Raw genomic sequence first — 23,766 nt, 5'->3', positions numbered from 1 at the left:
CATCTTGTTCTTCTGTCCTTTACTTGAGGTTTAGTGAAGTGGCAAGGTGAGTCTGTAGAATTTACGAGAATTTATCATGACTAAGGGTGCTTGGTCACCAGAAGCACGTTGATATCGCATTTTACTTTTTCTTATTGCTGATGTTTTTATCCTCCACAGAGCACATTCTTTAAAGGGAACCTGTCACCCCCAAAATCGAAGGTGAGCTAAGCCCACCAGCATCAGGTAATGCTGTAGATAAGCCCCCGATGTATCCTGAAAGATGAGAAAAAGAGGTTAGATTATACTCACCTGGGGGGGCGGTCCAGTCCGATGGGCGTCGCGTTCCGGTGCGGGGCCTCCTATCTTCATAGGATGACGTCCTCTTCTTGTCTTCACGCTGTGGCTCCGGCGCAGGCGTACTTTGTCTGCCCTGTTGAGGGCAGAGCAAAGTACTGCAGTGCGCAGGCGCCGGACCTATCTGACCTTTTCCGGCATCTCCGCACTGCAGTACTTTGCTCTGCCCTCAATAGGACAGACAATGTACGCCTGCGCCGGAGCCGCAGCGTGAATACAAGAAGAGGATGTCATCGTAAGAAGATGGGAGGCCCCGGACCGGACCGCGACTCGCATCAGACCGGACCACCACCCCAGGTGAGAATAATTATCTACAACATTACAGAATGCTGTAGATAAGCCCCTGATGCCGGTGGGCTTAGCTCATCTTCGATTGTGGGTGTAACAGGTTCCCTTTAAGTGAATAAAGAAAAGGTTTTTTCACTAACTCGTTGAGCTGGATTCCTCATTTTTTAGAATTTAGGAGACCATCTTTATGATGATGCGTGGGCTTATTTATTTTTGGTCCAAAGTATAAACCAGATCCCGCATGTTTTTTGCATATGCAACCCTAATGGGGTTCATATATTCATTAACTGCAGAATTTTGCTCAATAATAATTGCCCTGCGGCTGCATGTTTTGTGGCTTTTAGACAGCCACAACGCATGCGGGTATTGCCTAACAAACAGGCAATACCCTCATGTGTTGCGGCTGTCTAACAGCTGCGAGACATGCAGTCGTGGGGACTTGAACATATTATTCAAGCACGCCCATGACACTCGGATAACACCCGAGCATGCTCAGATAACACATAATATGAGCACATTTGCTCATCACTATTGCTTAAACACAGTTATCCAAGTATCATTTCTCCTTGTGGAGATTGACATGCTAAGCATGCCGAAATGAGGAGACTTAAAGCCGCAATACTCCTCTGGGAAATATTCTAATTATGCAAATTGTCTCTTCATGGAGGAAGAGAACTAGAACTCTAGTGCCACCTATTGGAAGGTAGCAATCCTACAAGTCAATGTCGACCCTTTAACGAGCCTTGTCACATGACTTAGGATAATAGCCAAAGCAGAATCTCAATTTAAACACAGTTAAGAACACATCAAAGACAAGCACAACATAAATCAAATGTGTAAAACTAGTAGCCAAGCTAATATAACAGTAAACATAAGTGTCACTTTCTTAAGTTCAAATTAGCGATATGATGTGAGTCAGTTAAAAGAAGCATTCAGTATCCTGAGTCTTGGTTCAGGAAGTTCTTAAATATCAACTCATCAGTTAAGACCCGGAGTCTGATACAGAGCACATTTAGCACAGGTCATCGCTTCCCCTGCTCCCGCTGCCAGGAGTCTTTACAGCATCCCCAACTAGGAGAAAGCAGCTGAATAAACAGGAGATACTTAGGTGACAGCTGTATTTCTGATATGCTATTGTGCTGATGGGAATGTCATCACTTAATATTAAAGTCCCTCAATGCATTCACTAACAAACATGACAAGTAGAATATCAATTTGCAGGCTTTGATATCGTGGTTCGCTGACTACATTGAGCCAGTAGAGTATATTGTTACTCATTGGATCGAATACAAAATACTTACTTTGAGAGACGACATAAGTTTCATTTCCCAAGTCAGTTTAGATTTCAGTGATGCTTAGTAAAGAAGTCGCATTACTTAAATGGGTTGTCAGGTTTCAGTAGAAAACATAGACGAGGGTGCTTATGGTTTATAGACAAAAAAATCTGAAACCTTGCAGTCCGTGTCAGACTGGGGTGCCAAGGGCCAACCAGTAACAAACTCCAGGGCCCTACTTTTCAGCTACAAGCAAATATGACTTTACTCTCATTCACGAATTTCTGTAGCAATAAACTGGGTTGATTGTTAGGGGGCAGACAGATGGACGTATTTCTCATGCAAGGATCGCATTGCAATCCTAGGACTGAACATCAGCTCTCCTGACCTGAGCATGACAGCTGCATAGTAATCCATCACACTGTCACACTCAGGTCAAGAGAGGTGGCGGACCAGTCCGTGCAGTGCGATGCGATCCTTGCACAAGAAATATGTCAGCCTGTCTGCGTCCTTAACTTAATAAGATGCTGTCTTTGTTTGTATATAATGAATCAAGTGTATTGTGCCAAGCACTGCTCATATAAGAGGGTAGTGGCCTACTCCTGCATGGAGGCCCACCAGAGGATTCTCCTGTTCTCCTGTGGGGCAGTCCGTGCCTGCTTGCAGTTCCCATAATGTCTCTTTGTGGCTCCTCACCAGTGATTAAATGTTTTGTTAAATAGCATTATCTTAATTTTAATGAAAGCAGACAACACTATTAGTAAATATGATTAATAAAGGTAATAAAAAAGTTTCATGAAACAGAGAAACAGTGCTATGTCTGTGCCCACTGCAATATTACAGTGCACTTTCTAAGTTGCACTGAGCCATATTCTGCCTCCATGCCATCTTCCATAGTACTCATTGCTAGAGAGCTATTCTCACTTACATCTATTACTGCCAGGGGAGGATATATCTGTAAAATGCTGCATGGTTGACAATAAAGCAGCAAATGCCTATGTCTTCATAGCATGGAAAAAGATTTTAGGGAATCCGACAGCAGGCTTTAACCCTGACAAATTAAGTAGCTGCATTCCTCATTTTAGATTGATTTCTAGCAACCTATTGTTTAAAGAATGTTGCCAGCATAATTGTAAAATCATCGTTTTAATCTTGTGGTGCTACATATTTTAATTAGCTAGGCTTGTCAGGAAGGTGAGCACTTAGTACTGAGGAATCCAGCCCAGACATTGAATATCATGCCCACAGACATATAGTTGTAGTCTTTGTAGTGACCCTTCGCCTTCTCCGTGCTTAATAAATTTGTATTTGTAGCATGAATAGGAGGAATAAATGCCCTCAGTATTTGACAGTATGAAAGATTTTATGCATGACGATGAAACAGTTTTGTAGAACTTCATCTCCGATATTTATAATCAAACAGGTAGGTGGTACACCCAGCGACTTAGAGTTAGGCTGAGGGTGCTAGTTCCTCTGGCGCCAACCACTGAGCTCCTGTAGACCAATGGTAGACAGAATGATGGAACTGCACTCCTTAAGGCACTTGGAGATGCTTCAAATAGGATTTGACAGTATTTCATATCCATTGATTACACTTCATTAAATACAGAATTACGTAATGTTTTGGGTAAAAAACTCTTCATCTGATGTATAGGCTATGCTCACTGCATATAGGTTGAGGGGACCCAAGTGCCCTTGTGGGAAGGTTAATGTTGGTCAGATATCACGACTAATACAAATTAGACTGAATGTCTTCTATTAGACAATTTGAGTCCAGGATGAAATCCACAACGGTTCTGATTGAAAAAGAACAAAAACTTGCAGAGACCATGGTCACAACACATTTCTTTGAAATCGGTCACAAAAACTAAGATCTAAGATGGCTGGTGTTAGAGGAAGTGACCCCAGCGGATTCACAATCGTTATATTGGAAACTTCTACAGAGAGAGGTGTTTTGGATTTACTCCTTGGAATCACTCTCCCCAAAGGATTAAATGCAGCTTGTAAGTTCAATGTCTACTTGTGATTGCTGATTTTTTTTCACTCTGTCTAGGGCTGGATTTATATTGCTTATTTTACTATGAAATAATCATTTCTCATTATGTGGCTTGCTTTATCTGCTGTGTAATATTTTTTAGTATAGATATTGTGCAATATTTTCAGAATATTATATAATATCTTTCTAGTATTGATTATAATATTTTAATTATGTGTATGTACGGTGGTGATTGTGTTTTTTCCTGATTTGTTTAGTTTATTTTGGGGGGTCATTTTGTAATACATGTGTATGGATTCCAACACCTGATGTACTGCATATTATGTGATTATCGCTATATAAGGAACACCCAAGGGATATAACGCATGCTTGAAAAAGGGGTCTGCCCCTGGAAATAAAACAGGTTCATGGCTGCACGCCCATTCCATGTCCATGATGTCTCCATGAAAGGCTGGTTGTATCTAGAGCTGATGCAGGTTACTCCATGAATTTGCTCTGGATCAGTTCATAGGACTTACTGGTGGTACCACCTTTAAAGGCTATTCTATGCATTAAGTATTTGCCTTATATCCATTCCAATTTCCCAGTATTTTTTCTTGTATTTATAATATCTTATTGAAATGATTACTATAAGTAAATAATAGCAACTTTGAAAATTATTCAGACTTGTGTCCTTTTCAGTACGCCTTGCACATGTGTTTTTTTTTTACTATATGTTCTATGTGGTTTTGGATCCCAAACAAGGACAATCAAGGATTCAATTGTATAAAGACCTGAATCCTCTTGACCTATACAGTGATCATAGCCTGTGTGTATGAAGAAGGGCTTTTCACCCGTAACGTTACGTAAAACTGTACTTACCATGATGTAACCAATGGATATAAAATACTGGCACTAAATCCTACTTGAAGCATCTCCACGTGCCTTTAGGTGTGCAGTTCCTTCACTCTGTCTACCTCTGACATTTACAAGTGACAGATGACTGAGGGTTAGAGTTTAGTCTAAAGGTGGCGCTTATTCTTTCCATCTTTCTCTTGAAGACAAAGCAGTAGGAGGAGGCTTCTTCTAATGCCAGTTGCCTTCTGCCACAGATTGGTTTGTGAGAAGAAGACTGAAAACTGTCTCATCTCCTGGGACACATACATTATACATATAATATGACTATTTTCTACATTTAACGTTAATTTCAGCTCCTATGCTTATAAAATAAGGACTGCATTTCTCATTTAGAGCAAATCAATAACAAGAAGTCGTTATTTGAGACTTTAACTGCAAGTTTTGTAAAACAAAAAAAGCGTTGTTGTTTGTTATTTCTCCCGGTTAGGAAGGAGATTTGCTGAAAAGACAAACTCTTATTTTCTTTTCCAAGCATAATAAACAATAATCAAGCTACAGCGCAAGAATATTCAATTACTTAGAAAATATTGCCATGAAAGTAATCAAATTAAGAGATAATTTGTGGCAACTATTAGATTTTCTGAGTTACAGCATGATTGCGTTTAGTTTCACAGCAATGTATTTCTTTTTTATATTCAATGTTTTACATAATATATAGTATTTAACAATTCTACAATAATTCTATAACTTCTGTTGCTGGATTACTAGTGATCTCTAGAGACGTGCTGTGGTGGGTGATTGCATCAATTTATGATGATAATGTATACGTAGGAGATCATTTAATGGGAATCTGTCAACAGATACTATGGAGATAGGGGTTTTACTGTAAAAACGCTTGTCCCTCAATAAAAATTATACCATTTTTGTGGATACCTGATTTGCCAGTCATAAGAAATCTAGAAGTGATATTAAAATTAAATGCACTGGGGTCACTGACTGAATGCAATCCGAGTGCATTGAAAACCAACAGTGCAGTTCCAGGCTGATTTGCATATGGCTTCCACTAAAGATGAGAAATACGATGTCTGTTACCCTGGTCATCAGTCCGGTCATCCTTGGCAGTTGGTCTTCAATTCTCCTCCGGGCATTCTCTGGTGTTAACAAGGTCATGGTATTGATGGGCCTCGTAAGGTCATCAGGTGGCCAGGATGCTGACACAGAAGTCAAAACCAGCAGCCACCATTGACTGGACCAGGGCATTATTAATCAAATTGATCATCTCTAGCTTTTATTCCAGATTTCTCACAACAGACTCATTGGGTCTCTATATTTCTTATTGGGCAGCAAGCACCAATAGAGCCATACCACTAATTAAATAAGTAAAAAAGTGCAGGAAGGTTCTTTTTAATACTTTGTATTGATTTTCAGCATTCATAAGCCATTCACTGAGGTTTAGAACTATAGCATTGCATCAAAGGAAAGCAATGACACAGAAAGTTTTGAAACAAATGTTCCTGCAATTATGTTCGATTCACTCAATAGCAAGATTTGCATGGGAGATACAAGCAGACTTCGGAACATTATGGTTTGAAATTAGAGTGAGGCCTATGTACCTCATGATCTGGAATTAAAAGTGTTGGGAGTGTGTATTCTGGGTCTGATCTGGTGCTGGCTGGTTAATAGTTTTCTACATTTTTTATTTTATAGGTTTACTATTTAATGATGTGGTTCATAATTTCAATAACTACCGCAAACTCAAAAAAACATAAGCCATGAGGCAAATAACAAAAAAGTAGCTAAAAATTAAATGGGGAGCTAATGAAGACAGGCGTTTTATTTTATGGATCAATCTAGATGAAGAGTCCACTGGGGTAAAATGTGCAAAATTCATTGAGAGACATCTTTCAGCATCCAATTTGCAATACTCTTGCTTATAGCTGATGCCACTATTGTGGCAAAAGTTAAAGTGAGTCTGTCTGGTCATGCAGACAAAGCTCCTCTCACTAACTTCACCCAAAGTTTTAAAACGTTGGCAGAGCTGACATAAAGATGCCAAAAGTAACCAAATTTTGGAATGTTTTCTATGATAAAAAGCCCTTATTTAAAGGAAATCTGTCACCATGTTTTTGCTACCTCATCTTAGAGTAGCATAATGTAGGAAAAGACATATTTATTCCACGTATTACTTAGTTTACTCGTGCAGCTATTTGTTTGTTACAAAATGCAGAAGTTGTGACACAATCAGAGTTCTTAGATGAAGAATGTTGAAGAGTTGAGAAAGCTGTTCCTGCCCATACATTGTCTATTGACAGTGAGCTGCTTATCAGAGGAGGGGTGTGGTCGAACTGTTTTGTAGGAGGCAGCTAGTCACAGCAATGACAAAGCCCGAGTTATAAAACATTCATTGTAAGTAAACAACAGCTCACAGTCTGATAAGTGACACATCATTGAATTCAGTGCTTTAACCCCTACCTCACAGTGTCTTCAGATTACATAGCAAAAACTTGCTGATGAATTCTCTTTAAAATAGCAAAAAGGAGTCCACTAATATCTGCTCTGGATCGCTTCCAAACCATTGTCTGTGCCTCTGTTTAAAAATGTGCTCTGTATATATTGCTACTACACTTTGTACTTTGATTTTCTTGTTGTTTGAAATGTGTGCTTCACATAGTACTGACTGACAAAAGGAAAGAAGTTGGCAATAAAATAATAGGAGTGATAAAACCTATTTATAAACCTTAGGACCCTTCAAGCTCTGTAGCTAAATGTGTCATTTGGAAAGCTCGACATGAGAGGTATCTTATCGTAGCTCTCAATATGTTTGTATGCTCCCACTCATACAAAATATTTCCCGCAAACTAAACTTGAACTCTTCTATATCACAACCTCTAACCTTATTATTTCTAGTAATAAATTAAACACCCTGTAGCTGATTCACATGATAGAACCATTATGACTAACTATTTCGTCAAAGTAAAATTTTAATTTTTTTCACTTTCTGGTTGCAAAACTGTAAACTATTAGTGGTTACATACCTCATCTACACGTCCCACAGCACCATAAATCTTTGCTATCTGTCCAATAAGACATGGGAACTGTTCACCAATTCCTTTTAACACAGACAGAGACCCAGCCAGGGTCAGCGGTTCATATGATGAAATGTCTAATAATATGCTTACTACAATATCACTGTAGCTTGGATCAGATAGATATTTGGTAAGGGCAGGTACTGTTTCTGCAAGGACCTGAAAGGAAAAAAAAACATAATATTAACTGGTCAAAATGAGACAACAGATCTGTAAATAAAGGAGGGTTGAATTTGCAAGTCAGTGATAAAAGTAGGAATTCTAATTCTGTAATATACACTGCATGGTATATAATGTGCCTTTTTGGCTTTGCCATCTTGAAATACAGGAAATATATATATCTTTGCACCGTGTTAGCCAGTAGATAGAAAAATATTTAGAATTTAGAGTCCTCAGTGGTTGATACCTTTTAATGGCTAACTGAAATAGGTACCAACCACTGAGGACTCTCAATTCTAAATATTTTTCTATCTTGAAATAGTACTGCAACATTTGATATCACACAGAATTGAAAGGAATCAGAGTGAAAACGTCTTAGTAAAAATGTATCAACTTTTGGATGGAAATATTACAGTGGGTATGGAAAGTATTCAGACCTCTTAAAATTTTTCACTCTTTGTTTCATTGCAGCCACTTGGTAAATTCAAAAAAGTTCATTTTTTCACATTAATGTACACTCTGCACCCCATCTTGACTGAAAAAAAGACAGAAATGTAGAAATTTTTGCAAATGTGATGAAAAAGGAAAACTGAAATATCACAGGGTCATAAGTATTCAGACCCTTTGCTCAGACCAGTGTTTCTCAACTCCAGTCCTCAAGACCCAACAACAGGTCATGATTTCAGGATTTCCTTAGTATTGCATAGGCGATGGAATTAATGCTTGAGCAGGTGATGAAATTATCACCTGTGCAATACTAAGGAAATCCTGAAAACGTGACCTGTTGTGGGGTCTTGAGGACTGGAGTTGAGAAACACTGGCTTAGACACTCACATGTCAGTGGCATGCTGTCCATTTCCTTGTGATCGTCCTTGCGGTGGTTCTACTCCTTCATTGGAGTCCAGCTGTGTTTAAACAAACTGATAGGACTTGATTTGGAAAGGCACACACCTGTCTATATAAGACCTCACAGCTCACAGTGCATGTCAGACCAAAGGAGAATCATGAGGTCAAAGGAACTGGCCAATGAGCTCAGAGACAGAATTGTGGCAAGGCACAGTTCTGGCCAAGGTTACAACAGAATTTCTGCAGCACTCAAGGTTCCTAAGAGCACACAGTGGCCTCCATAATCCTTAAATAGAAGAAGTTTGGACCACCAGAAGTCTTCCTAGACCTGGCCGTCCAGCAAAAAAGAGCAATCGTAGGAGAAGAGCTTTGTTGAGAGAGGTAAAGAAGAACCCCAAGATCACTGTGGCTGAGCTCCAGAGATGCAGTCAACTATCACTGCAGCCCTCCTCCAGTCAGGCCTTTATGGCAGAGTGGCCCGACGGCTCCTTAGTGCAAGACATATGAAATCCCTCATAGAGTTTACTAAAAAACACATGAAGGACTCCCAGACTATGAAAAATAAGATTCTCTGGTCTGAAGAGATGAAGATAGACCTTTTTGGTGATAATTCTAAGTGGCATGTGTGGAGAGAATCAGGCACTGCTCATCACCTGCCCAATACAATCCCAACAGTGAAACATGGTGGTGACAGCATCATGCTATGGGGGTGTTTTTCAGCTGCAGGGACAGGACAACTTGTTGTCATTGAAGGAAACATGAATGTGGCCAAGTACAAAGATATCCTGGATGAAAAGAAACTGCTTCCAGAGTGCTCTGTACCTCAGACTTGGCCGAAAGTTCACCTTCCAACAAGACAATGACCCTAAGCACACAGCTAATATAACAAAGGAGTGGCTTCAGAACAACTCTGTGACCATTCTTGACTGGCCCAGCCAGAGCCTTGACCTAAACCCAATTGAGCATCTCTGGAGAGACCTGAAAATGGCTGTCCACCAACGTTCACCATCCAACCTGACGGAATTGGAGAGGATCTGCAAAGAAGAATGGCAGAGAATCCCCAAATCCAGGTGTGAAAAACTTGTTGCATCATTCCCAAGAAGACTCATGGCTAGTGTTGAGCATTCCGATACCGCAAGTATCGGGTATCGGCCGATACTTGCGGTATCGGAATTCCGATACCGGGATTCCGATACTTGCCGCGTATCGGATACCGGAATCGGAAGTTCTAAGATTCAAAAAGCAGAAATTCAGCCAATGAGATTGATTCCAAGTGTGGGCACATCCTGTTTAGCATGGAGGGCATGAAACTACTGGCAAGGCTGTGATTGGCTGGTGTAATGATGTCATGATGCAGTTTAAAAGTCGCTGGCGCCATTTTGCGATCACTCTGCTGTGAATTCAGTTAGTGACAGGACGCTGTTTGCTGACTGAGGGACAGTTTAGAGATAGCGATTTGCTTCTTTGTGCTTTCCAAAGGCTAATTTAGCAACCGCTGTGTTCACCTACTATTCACCTTGCTTTTGCCTTGTAGCGCTGTTTTCACAGCGATCTGCAGGGTCTGTGTGTGTGTGTGTGTGAGTGCAGCCCAGTCTCCAGTCTGAGTGCAGCCACATAGGCCATCCATAGTTGGTTGTATTCAGTTCAGGGAGGGTGGTTCATTGCCTCATACTGTTCCTTTTTTTTTTTTTTTTCCCAAGTAGTGTAGTCTGCTGCTAATTTATTCAAAAAAATCCTATTAGTGTCTTTCCACCCGTCTCCAGCTAATTTGTGGAAAAACACTACATAGGATAAAGTAGAGGAGGGTTTTTGGGCCTTGCAGCGCCGTTTACGGCTGTCTGCACGGTCTCCGTGTGACTGCAGCTCGCCCTGTAATCTGTGAGCAGCTGTAGCCTGGTTGTCTCCAGCTCAGGGTTTTTCACTGCGTCATACCGCCAAATCAATTTTCTTTTTTTTCAAAGTAGTGTAGTCTGCTGCTAATTAATTTTAAAAAATCCTATTAGTGTCTTTCCACCCGTCTCCAGCTAATTTGTGGAAAAACACTACATAGGATAAAGTAGAGGAGGGTTTTTGGGCCTTGCAGCGCCGTTTACGGCTGTCTGCACGGTCTCCGTGTGACTGCAGCTCGCCCTGTAATCTGTGAGCAGCTGTAGCCTGGTTGTCTCCAGCTCAGGGTTTTTCACTGCGTCATAACGCCAAATCAATTTTCTTTTTTTTCAAAGTAGTGTAGTCTGCTGCTAATTAATTAAAAAAAATCCTATTAGTGTCTTTCCACCCGTCTCCAGCTAATTTGTGGAAAAACACTACATAGGATAAAGTAGAGGAGGGTTTTTGGGCCTTGCAGCGCCGTTTACGGCTGTCTGCACGGTCTCCGTGTGACTGCAGCTCGCCCTGTAATCTGTGAGCAGCTATAGCCTGGTTGTCTCCAGCTCAGGGTTTTTCACTGCGTCATACTGCCAAATCAATTTTCTTTTTTTTCAAAGTAGTGTAGTCTGCTGCTAATTAATTTAAAAAAATCCTATTAGTGTCTTTCCACCCGTCTCCAGCTAATTTGTGGAAAAACACTACATAGGATAAAGTAGAGGAGGGTTTTTGGGCCTTGCAGCGCCGTTTACGGCTGTCTGCACGGTCTCCGTGTGACTGCAGCTCGCCCTGTAATCTGTGAGCAGCTATAGCCTGGTTGTCTCCAGCTCAGGGTTTTTCACTGCGTCATACCGCCAAATCAATTTTCTTTTTTTTCCAAATAGTGTAGTCTGCTGCTAATTTATTCAAAAAAATCCTATTAGTGTCTTTCCACCCGTCTCCAGCTAATTTGTGGAAAAACACTACATAGGATAAAGTAGTGGAGGGTTTTTGGGCCTTGTAGCGCCGTTTACGTCTGTCTGCACGGTCTCCGTGTGACTGCAGCTCTATCTGTTGTCAGTTCAGCCCCCAAAAAATAAATAAATAATAAAGTTCACCAAACACACCAGTTACACCACTTTACATTTCTGTAGGCCACATTAGCTCATATTAAAGTCTAGTCCACACTTTAGATAATTAGTGCTTCTTATACCTGTTAGGAGGAGTTGCTCAGGAATAAGCACACAAATCCGTTAGTACTTTTCTGCTTATCTTTATCAGTCAACCAAGATGAAGAAGGCAGTGAGTAAGGCACGGGGGCGTGGGAGCCGTCGCGGAGCAGGGAGGGGACGTGGGGATTCTGTGCCTGCTGCGGGCACCGGTGACTCATCAGCACCCACTTTCACCAGGCAACAGTCGTTCATGCGAAGCTTTGTGTCCGAGCGCCGTACACCGCTGCTGCGTGAAGAACAAATTGAAGCTGTTGTCGGATGGATGGCAGCTAATGCATCAACTTCCATTAGTGCCACATCCTCTCAGACACAGAGCACTGGAGAGCAGCCATCTGTCTCTTCACCACCTGCCAAATTGCCCAGGCAGACAGAGAGCCCAGGACAGGAGCCGTCTCTACTTCTGTTCTCTGAATCTCTTGGCTTGGAAACAGGGGGCCAGCCAAGCAGCATTGGAGAAATGGAAGAAGAGGCAGGGTGCAGTGATGCCCAACAGCTTTTTCTGTCTTCCTCTGAAGAGGCGGGTGGGCCAGTGGCTCCGGTCACCACATCGCAGGCCGCATCAGCTGATGATGACACTCAGGTGCCACTTACTGGTGCGTGCTCTGCTGCTGAGACTACCCAGGAGGAGCAGTTGGGGGCAGAGGGTAGTGTAGATGATGAGGTCCTCGACCCATCTTGGCGTGAGGGACAGGAAGGTGGTGGGAGCAGCTCTGAGGAAGAGATTCCCCGTACGGCCCAAAGAGGGAGAGGGAGGGGGAAGACTGCGGATCCTGCAGCCTCCGCTTTGGCACCCGTTAGGAGCATGTCTCTTCCAAAAGCCAAAAAGGGCGCTCCCAAGACTTGCAGTGCCTGGTCCTTTTTTGACACAGTTGCAGATGACATTTGCTATGTCAGATGCAACGTGTGTCATCAAAAAGTCAAAAGAGGGAAAAATGTCAGCAACCTCAATACCTCCAACATGTGGAAACATGTGCGCAACAGGCACCCGGCGGAGTTAGAAAAACACACTGAAGAGGTAGGCCAACCAACAGCGGCAGCTACCACCTCTTCAGCTCGTGTTGCCTCTTCCTCTACCTCACACGCAGCTGGTTCGGCGTCCTCCCAGGATCGCCGTGGAAGAACCTCTGGCCCTGTTGTCCAGAGACCCGCTGTAATTCCACCCGCAGCGCCACTTTCCCAGTCATCCACACACTCCCAGCCCAGTCTACAGCCATCGGTAGTACAGGCATGGGAGAAAAGGCGGCCTTTCTCGTCAAACCACCCACGAGCACAGGCTCTGACTGCAGGCATTGCCAAACTTCTGTCACTGGAAATGCTGTCATTCAGGCTGGTGGAGACTGACAGCTTCCGTGACTTGATGTCATTGGCAGTCCCACAGTACAATGTGCCCAGCCGCTTTTACTTCAGCAGGCAAGCCGTCCCTGCCCTGCAGAAGCATGTGGAGGGACACATAAAACACGCGCTACTGAACGCCGTCAGTAGCAAGGTCCACCTCACCACCGATGCGTGGACCAGTCAACATGGACAGGGGCGATACCTTTCCCTCACTGCCCATTGGGTTAATGTCGTTGAGCCGGGTACAGACCGTGCGAGTGGCGCAGGACGTGTCCTGCCCACTCCAAGGATTGCAGGAATCCATTCTGTACGCATTGACTCCTCCTCTTACACCAGTTCCTCAGAATCATCGCTGCAGGAGCCGTCACAGTCCACCTCCACATGGACCCGTGATGAACGTGTACCTGTTACGACCGACATGAGCACAGCCGTGGCCAAACGTCAACAGGCCGTCTTGAAATTAATTTTCTTGGGGAATCGTAGCCACACAGCGCAGGAGCTCTGGAATGCCATCAAGCAGGAGAGCGATGTGTGGTTTGTGCCAGCGAATCTCCAGCCAGGCATGGTAGTGTGTGATAATGGCCGAAATCTGGTGGCAGCTCTGGGCCTCGGCAACCTCACTCACATCCCATGTCTGGCACATGTGCTCAATTTGGTCGTGCAGAGCTTTTTGAGGGACTATCCGGATCTTGATGCACTGCTGCACAAGGTCCGCCTAGAGTGTGCTCACTTGCGGCGTTCCAGCACGGCAAAAGCGCGCATTGCGGCTCTGCAGCGCCGACACCGCCTGCCGGAACATCGCATCATATGTGACCTACCTACCAGGTGGAATTCCACGTTACATATGTTGGAGCGGTTGTGTGAGCAGCAGCAAGCTGTAATGGAGTACCAGCTGCTTCAGGCGCAAAAAAGTCGCAGTCAGCGCCGTACAGACTTCACAACCACAGAGTGGGCCACTATGAATGACGTCTGCCAGGTTTTGCGTCCCTTTGATTATTCCACGCGGATGGCGAGTGCAGATGATGCACTAGTCAGCATGACTGTCCCCCTTATCTGCCTGCTTGAAAAATCACTGCAAGCGCTAAGGGATGATGTTGTGGAAGAGGTGGAGGATGAGGATTCACCATTTCCATCATCTTCTGGACAGTCAGCGCCACGTGGTTCCTCACAAACGCGTAGGCAGGGGACCGTTTGTGAGGAGGATGAGGAGGAGTCAATGGAGGAGGAAGACATCCGTCCAGAGGAGGGAGTTACACAATTGTCCAGTACTCAGTGTGTACAGCGAGGGTGGGGTGATGACGAGCGGGCAGAGATCACGCCTCCAGCAGGGGACAGCGTTTCTTGGGCAGTTGGCAGTCTGCAGCACATGGTGGATTACATGCTGCAGTGCCTGAGAAACGACCGCCGCATCGCCCACATTCTCAACATGTCTGATTATTGGGTGTTCACCCTCCTCGATCCTCGCTACCGGGACAACGTAGAAAGCCTCATCACACCGTTGAACCGGGAGCGAAAAATGCGGGAGTACCAAGACACACTGGTCAATTCCATCATCTTCTCCATTCCAACTGAGAGAAGTGCTGCTAGTGCATTCCAAAGCAGCTCAGTGCGTCCAGGCCGTGGTGGAGGCTCTGCACAAAGAGGGAGCAGAAGCAGTGCCTCTGCCCAAGGCAAGACCAGTATGGCCGAACTGTGGCACAGTTTTCTGTGCCCGCCACAAAAGTCTACACCATCACAGACGGCTCCAGTCAGCAGGAGGCAACGGTTCCGTCAGATGGTGACAGACTACATGTCTTGCCCTCTTGCTGTACTCCCAGACGGCTCTTCCCCTTTCAAGTTTTGGGTCTCAAAGCTGGATACATGGCCAGAGCTAAGCCAGTATGCATTGGAGGTGCTGTCTTGCCCTGCGGCCAGTGTATTATCGGAACGTGTCTTTAGTGCTGCAGGTGGTGTACTAACTGACCGTCGCATGCGACTATCCTCCGATAACGTTGACCGGCTTACTTTCCTGAAAATGAACAAGGCCTGGATATCGCCGGAATTTGCCACTCCTCCTCCTGATTGAATAATTAGGTCACTGTATACGTTATCCAGGTCTCCTGTTGTGTTCATCTTTCTACCACCTGAACTTAAATTCCTGGGCTCCAACACCGCCAGTTGAGGCTCAGACGTGCCGTCTGCACAGTCAAAACATACGACCCAGTGTTATTGGGTTTCAGTAACGTCAGCTGATCCCCAGCTGTGTAGCCGGCAATGTGTCATGCGACCGCCACGCTGACACAACAACTGAAATGTAAGGGAATCTGTCCCCCCCCCCCCAAGGCGTTTGTTACTGAAAGAGCCACCTTGTGCAGCAGTAATGCTGCCCAAGGAAAAGGTAGCTATTTTTGTTTAGCTCCTTGCACACGCAGAACTTAACACTTATAAAATGTGTCCACTGATACCGTAAAACCGTCCCGGAGGTGGGACTTTCCTTCGTAATGTGACGCAGCCCAGCCGTCATTCCTACCCCCCCGGCGCCGCGCACCGGCTCCTCAGCGTTGTTTTATTCCGTCCAGGAGCCTGCGCTGTTATGTTATCCCGTGGCCAGGCACACTTAGCGCTGCCCGTCTTCTGGCATCATTTGGTGTCTGGATGGCTGCGCCTGTGCGGCCGCGCTGGCAGAGAGCCCGCCTCGCAGTGTCTTCTGATTTAATCCCACTGGGGGCCTGGGATCCATGGACATGCGCAGTGCATATCTGAACCTCCACCTCTCACTCATTTCCCTATGGCTTCTTCAGACTGTTCGGTGTCAGCTGGTCCCTAACAGCATGCCACGGCCGTGACACCGCACAGTCTGAAGAAGCCATAGGGAGATGAGTGAGAGGTGGAGGTTCAGATATGCACTGCGCATGTCCATGGATCCCAGGCCCCCAGTGGGATTAAATCAGAAGACACTGCGAGGCGGGCTCTCTGCCAGCGCGGCCGCACAGGCGCAGCCATCCAGACACCAAATGATGCCAGAAGACGGGCAGCGCTAAGTGTGCCTGGCCACGGGATAACATAACAGCGCAGGCTCCTGGACGGAATAAAACAACGCTGAGGAGCCGGTGCGCGGCGCCGGGGGGGGTAGGAATGACGGCTGGGCTGCGTCACATTACGAAGGAAAGTCCCACCTCCGGGACGGTTTTACGGTTGCAGGGGACACATTTTATAAGTGTTTAGTTCTGTGTTTGCAAGGAGCATGATGAAAAGAGCCACCTTTTCCTTTTGCATCTTTTGTGCTGCACAAGCTGGCTCTTTCAGCTACAAACGCCTTGGGGGGGGGGTTAAAGGTTCCCTTTCGACTTTCTCAGGCTTCGGCCTACATTGTGTTCCTCTGCTTTTCCACCTGTCCCTGGGCTCCAACACCGCTAGTTGTTGCCTGGTAGTGCTGTACGCACAGTCCCAACAGTCGCTCCTCTGTTATTGGGGTTCAGTAACGTCAGCTGTTCCCCTGCTGTGTGTGTGGCAATCCCTCCTACCTCCTCCTACCTCCTCCTCCTCCACCTGTCCCTGGGCTCCAACACCGCCAGTTGCCGTCCAGAAGTGCTGTACGCACAGTCAACAGTCCCTCCTCTGTTATTGGGGTTCAGTAACGTCAGCTGTTCCCCTGCTGTGTGTGTGGCAATCCCTCCTACCTCCTCCTACCTCCTCCAACCTCCTCCTCCTCCACCTGTCCCTGGGCTCCAACACCGCCAGTTGCCGTCCAGAAGTGCTGTACGCACAGTCAACAGTCCCTCCTCTGTTATTGGGGTTCAGTAACGTCAGCTGTTCCCCTGCTGTGTGTGTGGCAATCCCTCCTACCTCCTCCTACCTCCTCCAACCTCCTCCTCCTCCACCTGTCCCTGGGCTCCAACACCGCCAGTTGCCGTCCAGAAGTGCTGTACGCACAGTCAACAGTCGCTCCTCTGTTATTGGGGTTCAGTAACGTCAGCTGTTCCCCTGCTGTGTGTGTGGCAATCCCTCCTACCTCCTCCAACCTCCTCCTCCTCCACCTGTCCCTGGGCTCCAACACCGCCAGTTGCCGTCCAGAAGTGCTGTACGCACAGTCAACAGTCGCTCCTCTGTTATTGGGGTTCAGTAACGTCAGCTGTTCCCCTGCTGTGTGTGTGGCAATCCCTCCTACCTCCTCCAACCTCCTCCTCCTCCACCTGTCCCTGGGCTCCAACACCGCCAGTTGCCGTCCAGAAGTGCTGTACGCACAGTCAACAGTCCCTCCTCTGTTATTGGGGTTCAGTAACGTCAGCTGTTCCCCTGCTGTGTGTGTGGCAATCCCTCCTACCTCCTCCTACCTCCTCCTCCTCCACCTGCCCCTGGGCTCCAACACCGCCAGTTGCCGTCCAGAAGTGCTGTACGCACAGTCAACAGTCCCTCCTCTGTTATTGGGGTTCAGTAACGTCAGCTGTTCCCCTGCTGTGTGTGTGGCAATCCCTCCTACCTCCTCCTACCTCCTCCAACCTCCTCCTCCTCCACCTGTCCCTGGGCTCCAACACCGCCAGTTGCCGTCCAGAAGTGCTGTACGCACAGTCAACAGTCGCTCCTCTGTTATTGGGGTTCAGTAACGTCAGCTGTTCCCCTGCTGTGTGTGTGGCAATCCCTCCTACCTCCTCCAACCTCCTCCTCCTCCACCTGTCCCTGGGCTCCAACACCGCCAGTTGCCGTCCAGAAGTGCTGTACGCACAGTCAACAGTCCCTCCTCTGTTATTGGGGTTCAGTAACGTCAGCTGTTCCCCTGCTGTGTGTGTGGCAATCCCTCCTACCTCCTCCAACCTCCTCCTCCTCCACCTGTCCCTGGGCTCCAACACCGCCAGTTGCCGTCCAGAAGTGCTGTACGCACAGTCAACAGTCCCTCCTCTGTTATTGGGGTTCAGTAACGTCAGCTGTTCCCCTGCTGTGTGTGTGGCAATCCCTCCTACCTCCTCCTACCTCCTCCTCCTCCACCTGTCCCTGGGCTCCAACACCGCCAGTTGCCGTCCAGAAGTGCTGTACGCACAGTCAACAGTCCCTCCTCTGTTATTGGGGTTCAGTAACGTCAGCTGTTCCCCTGCTGTGTGTGTGGCAATCCCTCCTACCTCCTCCTACCTCCTCCTCCTCCACCTGTCCCTGTGCTCCAACACCGCCAGTTGCCGTCCAGAAGTGCTGTACGCACAGTCAACAGTCCCTCCTCTGTTATTGGGGTTCAGTAACGTCAGCTGTTCCCCTGCTGTGTGTGTGGCAATCCCTCCTACCTCCTCCTACCTCCTCCAACCTCCTCCTCCTCCACCTGTCCCTGGGCTCCAACACCGCCAGTTGCCGTCCAGAAGTGCTGTACGCACAGTCAACAGTCGCTCCTCTGTTATTGGGGTTCAGTAACGTCAGCTGTTCCCCTGCTGTGTGTGTGGCAATCCCTCCTACCTCCTCCAACCTCCTCCTCCTCCACCTGTCCCTGGGCTCCAACACCGCCAGTTGCCGTCCAGAAGTGCTGTACGCACAGTCAACAGTCCCTCCTCTGTTATTGGGGTTCAGTAACGTCAGCTGTTCCCCTGCTGTGTGTGTGGCAATCCCTCCTACCTCCTCCTACCTCCTCCTCCTCCACCTGTCCCTGGGCTCCAACACCGCCAGTTGCCGTCCAGAAGTGCTGTACGCACAGTCAACAGTCCCTCCTCTGTTATTGGGGTTCAGTAACGTCAGCTGTTCCCCTGCTGTGTGTGTGGCAATCCCTCCTACCTCCTCCTACCTCCTCCTCCTCCACCTGTCCCTGGGCTCCAACACCGCCAGTTGCCGTCCAGAAGTGCTGTACGCACAGTCAACAGTCCCTCCTCTGTTATTGGGGTTCAGTAACGTCAGCTGTTCCCCTGCTGTGTGTGTGGCAATCCCTCCTACCTCCTCCTACCTCCTCCAACCTCCTCCTCCTCCACCTGTCCCTGGGCTCCAACACCGCCAGTTGCCGTCCAGAAGTGCTGTACGCACAGTCAACAGTCGCTCCTCTGTTATTGGGGTTCAGTAACGTCAGCTGTTCCCCTGCTGTGTGTGTGGCAATCCCTCCTACCTCCTCCAACCTCCTCCTCCTCCACCTGTCCCTGGGCTCCAACACCGCCAGTTGCCGTCCAGAAGTGCTGTACGCACAGTCAACAGTCCCTCCTCTGTTATCGGGGTTCAGTAACGTCAGCTGTTCCCCTGCTGTGTATACGGCAACGTGTACTGCGACCGCCACGCAGGCACAACAAGTTAAATGTAAGGGAACCTGACCCCCCCCCCCCCAGGCGTTTGTTACTGAAGGAGCCACCTTGTGCAGCAGTAATGATGCAAAGGGAAAAAGTGCCTCTTTTCGTGATGCTCCTTGCACATGCTGAACCAAACACTTATGAAATGTGTCCCCACACAGCGTTACACCGTCCGGTAGGTGGAACTTTCCTTTGTCGTGTGACGCAGCACAGCCATCATTTTTACCCCCTTGGCGCCGTGCGCCCCCTCCTCAGCGTTGTTTGAATCTGTCCCGGAGCCTGCGCTGTTAGGTTAGCCCTTGGCCATGCACACATGTTGCGCTGCCCGTCTTCTGACCTCATTTGGTGTCAGGCTGGCTGCGCCTGTGCGGGTGCGCTGGCCGAGATCCCGCCTCGCAGTGTCGTCTAATGTAATCCCACCGCGGGCCTGTGATCCGTGCCCGTGCGCAGTGCATATCCTCTCCTCTCACTCCCCTCCCTATGGCTTCTTCAGACTGTGCGATGTCAGCTGGTCCCTAATAGCATGCCACGGCCGTGACACCGCACAGTCTGAAAAAGCCGTAGGGAGGGGAGTGAGAGGAGAGGATATGCACTGCGCACGGGCACGGATCACAGGCCCGCGGTGGGATTACATGAGACGACACTGCGAGGCGGGATCTCGGCCAGCGCACCCGCACAGGCGCAGCCAGCCTGACACCAAATGAGGTCAGAAGACGGGCAGCGCAACATGTGTGCATGGCCATGGGCTAACCTAACAGCGCAGGCTCCGGGACAGATTCAAACAACGCTGAGGAGGGGGCGAACGGCGACAAGGGGGTAAAAATGATGGCTGTGCTGCGTCACACGACAAAGGAAAGTTCCACCTACCGGACGGTTTAACGCTGTGTGGGGACACATTTCATAAATGTTAGGTTCCGCATGTACAAGGACCATAATTAAAAGAGCTAAGTTTACCTTTTCCAGCATTAGTGCTGTACACAATGGCTCTTTCAGCTACAAACGCCTGGGGGGGGGGGGGTTAAAGGTTTCCTTTCAACTTGCTCGAGTGCAGGCTTCGGCCTACACTCCGCTCCCCCTGCTCCTCCTGCTGACCCTGGGCTCTAACACCGCCAGTTTTTGCCCAGATGTGCTAGCTGCACAGAGAAAAACACCAGCCAATGTGTCAGTGGGGTCCAGCACCGCCAGCTGTTCCCCTGCTGTGTAGCCGGCAACGTGTCCTGCGACCGCCACGCAGACACAAGAACTGAAATTGAAGGGAACCTGTCCCCCCTCCCCCAGGTGTTTCTATGTTTTACAGCTACCTTGAACAGCAGTAATGCTGCATGTGTTCAAGGTGGCTCAGAAACTTATTCTCCTTGCCCATGTTGAAGTGAACACGTCTAAAATGTGTCCTCTGTGACCATTAAAACGTCCCTCAGGTGTGATTTGACTTTGTATTGACACACGCAACAAGCTCCTTGGTAACGCTGCCCGTCTTCTGGCATCATTGTTTGGCTGGCTGCGCTTCTGCGGCCGCCCTGACCCACACAACAGCCCTCGTTGTCTTATTTAATGGGACTGCGAGGGTGTGATTGATGGGCAGGATCAGTGCATCAGTTCGCCTGTCCCTCCTCTCCTTCCGCCTTCTTCGGACTGTGCGGCTTCATGGCCGTGGCATGCGATAAGGGATCAGATGACGCCGCACAGTCTGAAGCGGGTGTAAGGACCCGAGTGTGAGAGGCGAACATATGTGCTGCGCCAGGCCCTGAATCCCAGCCCCGCAGTGTTTTAACAATGTTAAGACACTGCGGGGCTGGGATTCATGGTCATCGCGAACCGCACCGGCCGACATTACATGATGCCAGAAGATGGGCAGCGCTAACGGCGCTAGGCCAGGGGATAACACGACAGCGCAGACTCCTGTACAGCAAATAACAACGCTCGGGAGGCTGCACCCAGCACCAAGGTGGGATTCTTGACACCTGTGCTGCGTCTCATTACAAAGGGAACTCTCGCCTCCATTACACAGTTTGACTGTATAAAGGGCTAAATGTTATACGTGTTCCATTCAGCGTGTGCAAGGAGAAAAATTACAAGAGCAACCTTTGACTTGCGCAGCACTGCTGCTGCATAAGCTGTGGCTCTTCTACTTTGTAACCCCTGAGGGGGGGTTAAAGGTGACTTTTGAAATCGGTTCAATTAGGCTTCGGCCTACACTCTGCTCCACCTGCAGAGCCCGGGCTCCAACAACGCTAGTTGCTGTCCAGAAGTGCTGGCTGCACAGAGCCAAACACCTCGCCAATGTGTCAGTGGGGTCCAGCACCGCCAGCTGTTCCCCTGCTGTGTAGCCGGCAACGTGTCCTGCAAAAGCCACGCAGACACAACACACCCAAAGCTGCCGCCTGTGCAGGCTTCGGCCTACACTCCCCTCCCCCTGCTCCTCCTCCTCCTGCTCCTCCTCCTGCTGTCCCTGGGCTCTAACACACCGCCAGTTTTTGCCCAGATGTGCTAGCTGCACAGAGAAAAACACCAGCCAATGTGTCAGTGGGGTCCAGCACCGCCAGCTGTTCCCCTGCTGTGCAGCCGGCAACGTGTCCTGCAAAAGCCACGCAGACACAAGAACTGAAATTGAAGGGAACCTGTCCCCCCTCCCCCAGGCGTTTTTACGTTATCCAGCCACCTTGTACAGCGGTAATGCTGCATGTGTGCAAGGTGGCTCAGAAACGTATTCTCCTCGCACATGTGGAACTGAAAACACGTCTGCAATGTGTCCTCTGTGTGACCATTTAACCGTCCCGGTGGTGTGACTTTCCTTTGTAATGACACGCTGCAACCCCCTTGGTAGCGCTGCCCGTCTTCTGGCATCATTGTTTGGCTGCCTGCGCCTCTGCGGCCGCCCTGACCCACACAACGCCCCTCGGTGTCTTATTTATTGGGACTGCGAGGGTGTGATTGATGGGCAGGATCAGTGCATCAGTTCGCCTGTCCCTCCTCTCCTTCCGCCTTCTTCGGACTGTGCGGCTTCATGGCCGTGGCATGCGATAAGGGATCAGATGACGCCGCACAGTCTGAAGCGGGTGTAAGGACCCGAGTGTGAGAGGCGAACATATGTGCTGCGCCAGGCCCTGAATCCCAGCCCCGCAGTGTTTTAACAATGTTAAGACACTGCGGGGCTGGGATTCATGGTCATCGCGAACCGCACCGGCCGACATTACATGATGCCAGAAGATGGGCAGCGCTAACGGCGCTAGGCCAGGGGATAACACGACAGCGCAGACTCCTGTACAGCAAATAATAACGCTCGGGAGGCTGCACCCAGCACCAAGGTGGGATTCTTGACACCTGTGCTGCGTCTCATTACAAAGGGAACTCTCGCCTCCATTACACAGTTTGACTGTATAAAGGGCTAAATGTTATACGTGTTCCATTCAGCGTGTGCAAGGAGAAAAATTACAAGAGCAACCTTTGACTTGCGCAGCACTGCTGCTGCATAAGCTGTGGCTCTTCTACTTTGTAACCCCTGAGGGGGGGTTAAAGGTGACTTTTGAAATCGGTTCAATTAGGCTTCGGCCTACACTCTGCTCCACCTGCAGAGCCCGGGCTCCAACAACGCTAGTTGCTGTCCGGAAGTGCTGGCTGCACAGAGCCAAACACCTCGCCAATGTGTCAGTGGGGTCCAGCACCGCCAGCTGTTCCCCTGCTGTGTAGCCGGCAACGTGTCCTGCAAAAGCCACGCAGACACAACACACCCAAAGCTGCCGCCTGTGCAGGCTTCGGCCTACACTCCCCTCCCCCTGCTCCTCCTCCTCCTGCTCCTCCTCCTGCTGTCCCTGGGCTCTAACACACCGCCAGTTTTTGCCCAGATGTGCTAGCTGCACAGAGAAAAACACCAGCCAATGTGTCAGTGGGGTCCAGCACCGCCAGCTGTTCCCCTGCTGTGCAGCCGGCAACGTGTCCTGCAAAAGCCACGCAGACACAAGAACTGAAATTGAAGGGAACCTGTCCCCCCTCCCCCAGGCGTTTTTACGTTATCCAGCCACCTTGTACAGCGGTAATGCTGCATGTGTGCAAGGTGGCTCAGAAACGTATTCTCCTCGCACATGTGGAACTGAAAACACGTCTGCAATGTGTCCTCTGTGTGACCATTTAACCGTCCCGGTGGTGTGACTTTCCTTTGTAATGACACGCTGCAACCCCCTTGGTAGCGCTGCCCGTCTTCTGGCATCATTGTTTGGCTGCCTGCGCCTCTGCGGCCGCCCTGACCCACACAACGCCCCTCGGTGTCTTATTTATTGGGACTGCGAGGGTGTGATTGATGGGCAGGATCAGTGC

The 23,766-nt window shown here is 48.3% G+C and overlaps 1 protein-coding gene across 1 annotated transcript in view; it reads right to left on the bottom strand.

Moving 5' to 3' along the window:
• VEPH1 (ventricular zone expressed PH domain containing 1) overlaps window positions 1-23,766 on the bottom strand; it is a 904,948-nt gene that overhangs the window by 661,219 nt on the left and 219,963 nt on the right. The window contains exon 6 of the mRNA XM_077290690.1: window positions 7,767-7,976. Within this exon, the coding sequence (XP_077146805.1) occupies window positions 7,767-7,976 (210 nt within the window). The remainder of the gene's footprint in view (window positions 1-7,766; window positions 7,977-23,766) is intronic.

Source organism: Ranitomeya variabilis, chromosome 2, assembly GCF_051348905.1.
Source record: "Ranitomeya variabilis isolate aRanVar5 chromosome 2, aRanVar5.hap1, whole genome shotgun sequence".
Classification (NCBI taxonomy): Eukaryota; Metazoa; Chordata; class Amphibia; order Anura; family Dendrobatidae; genus Ranitomeya; species Ranitomeya variabilis.
The sequence above is the reverse complement of the archived record's forward strand: the minus strand, read 5'-3'. Positions and strand labels throughout refer to the sequence as shown.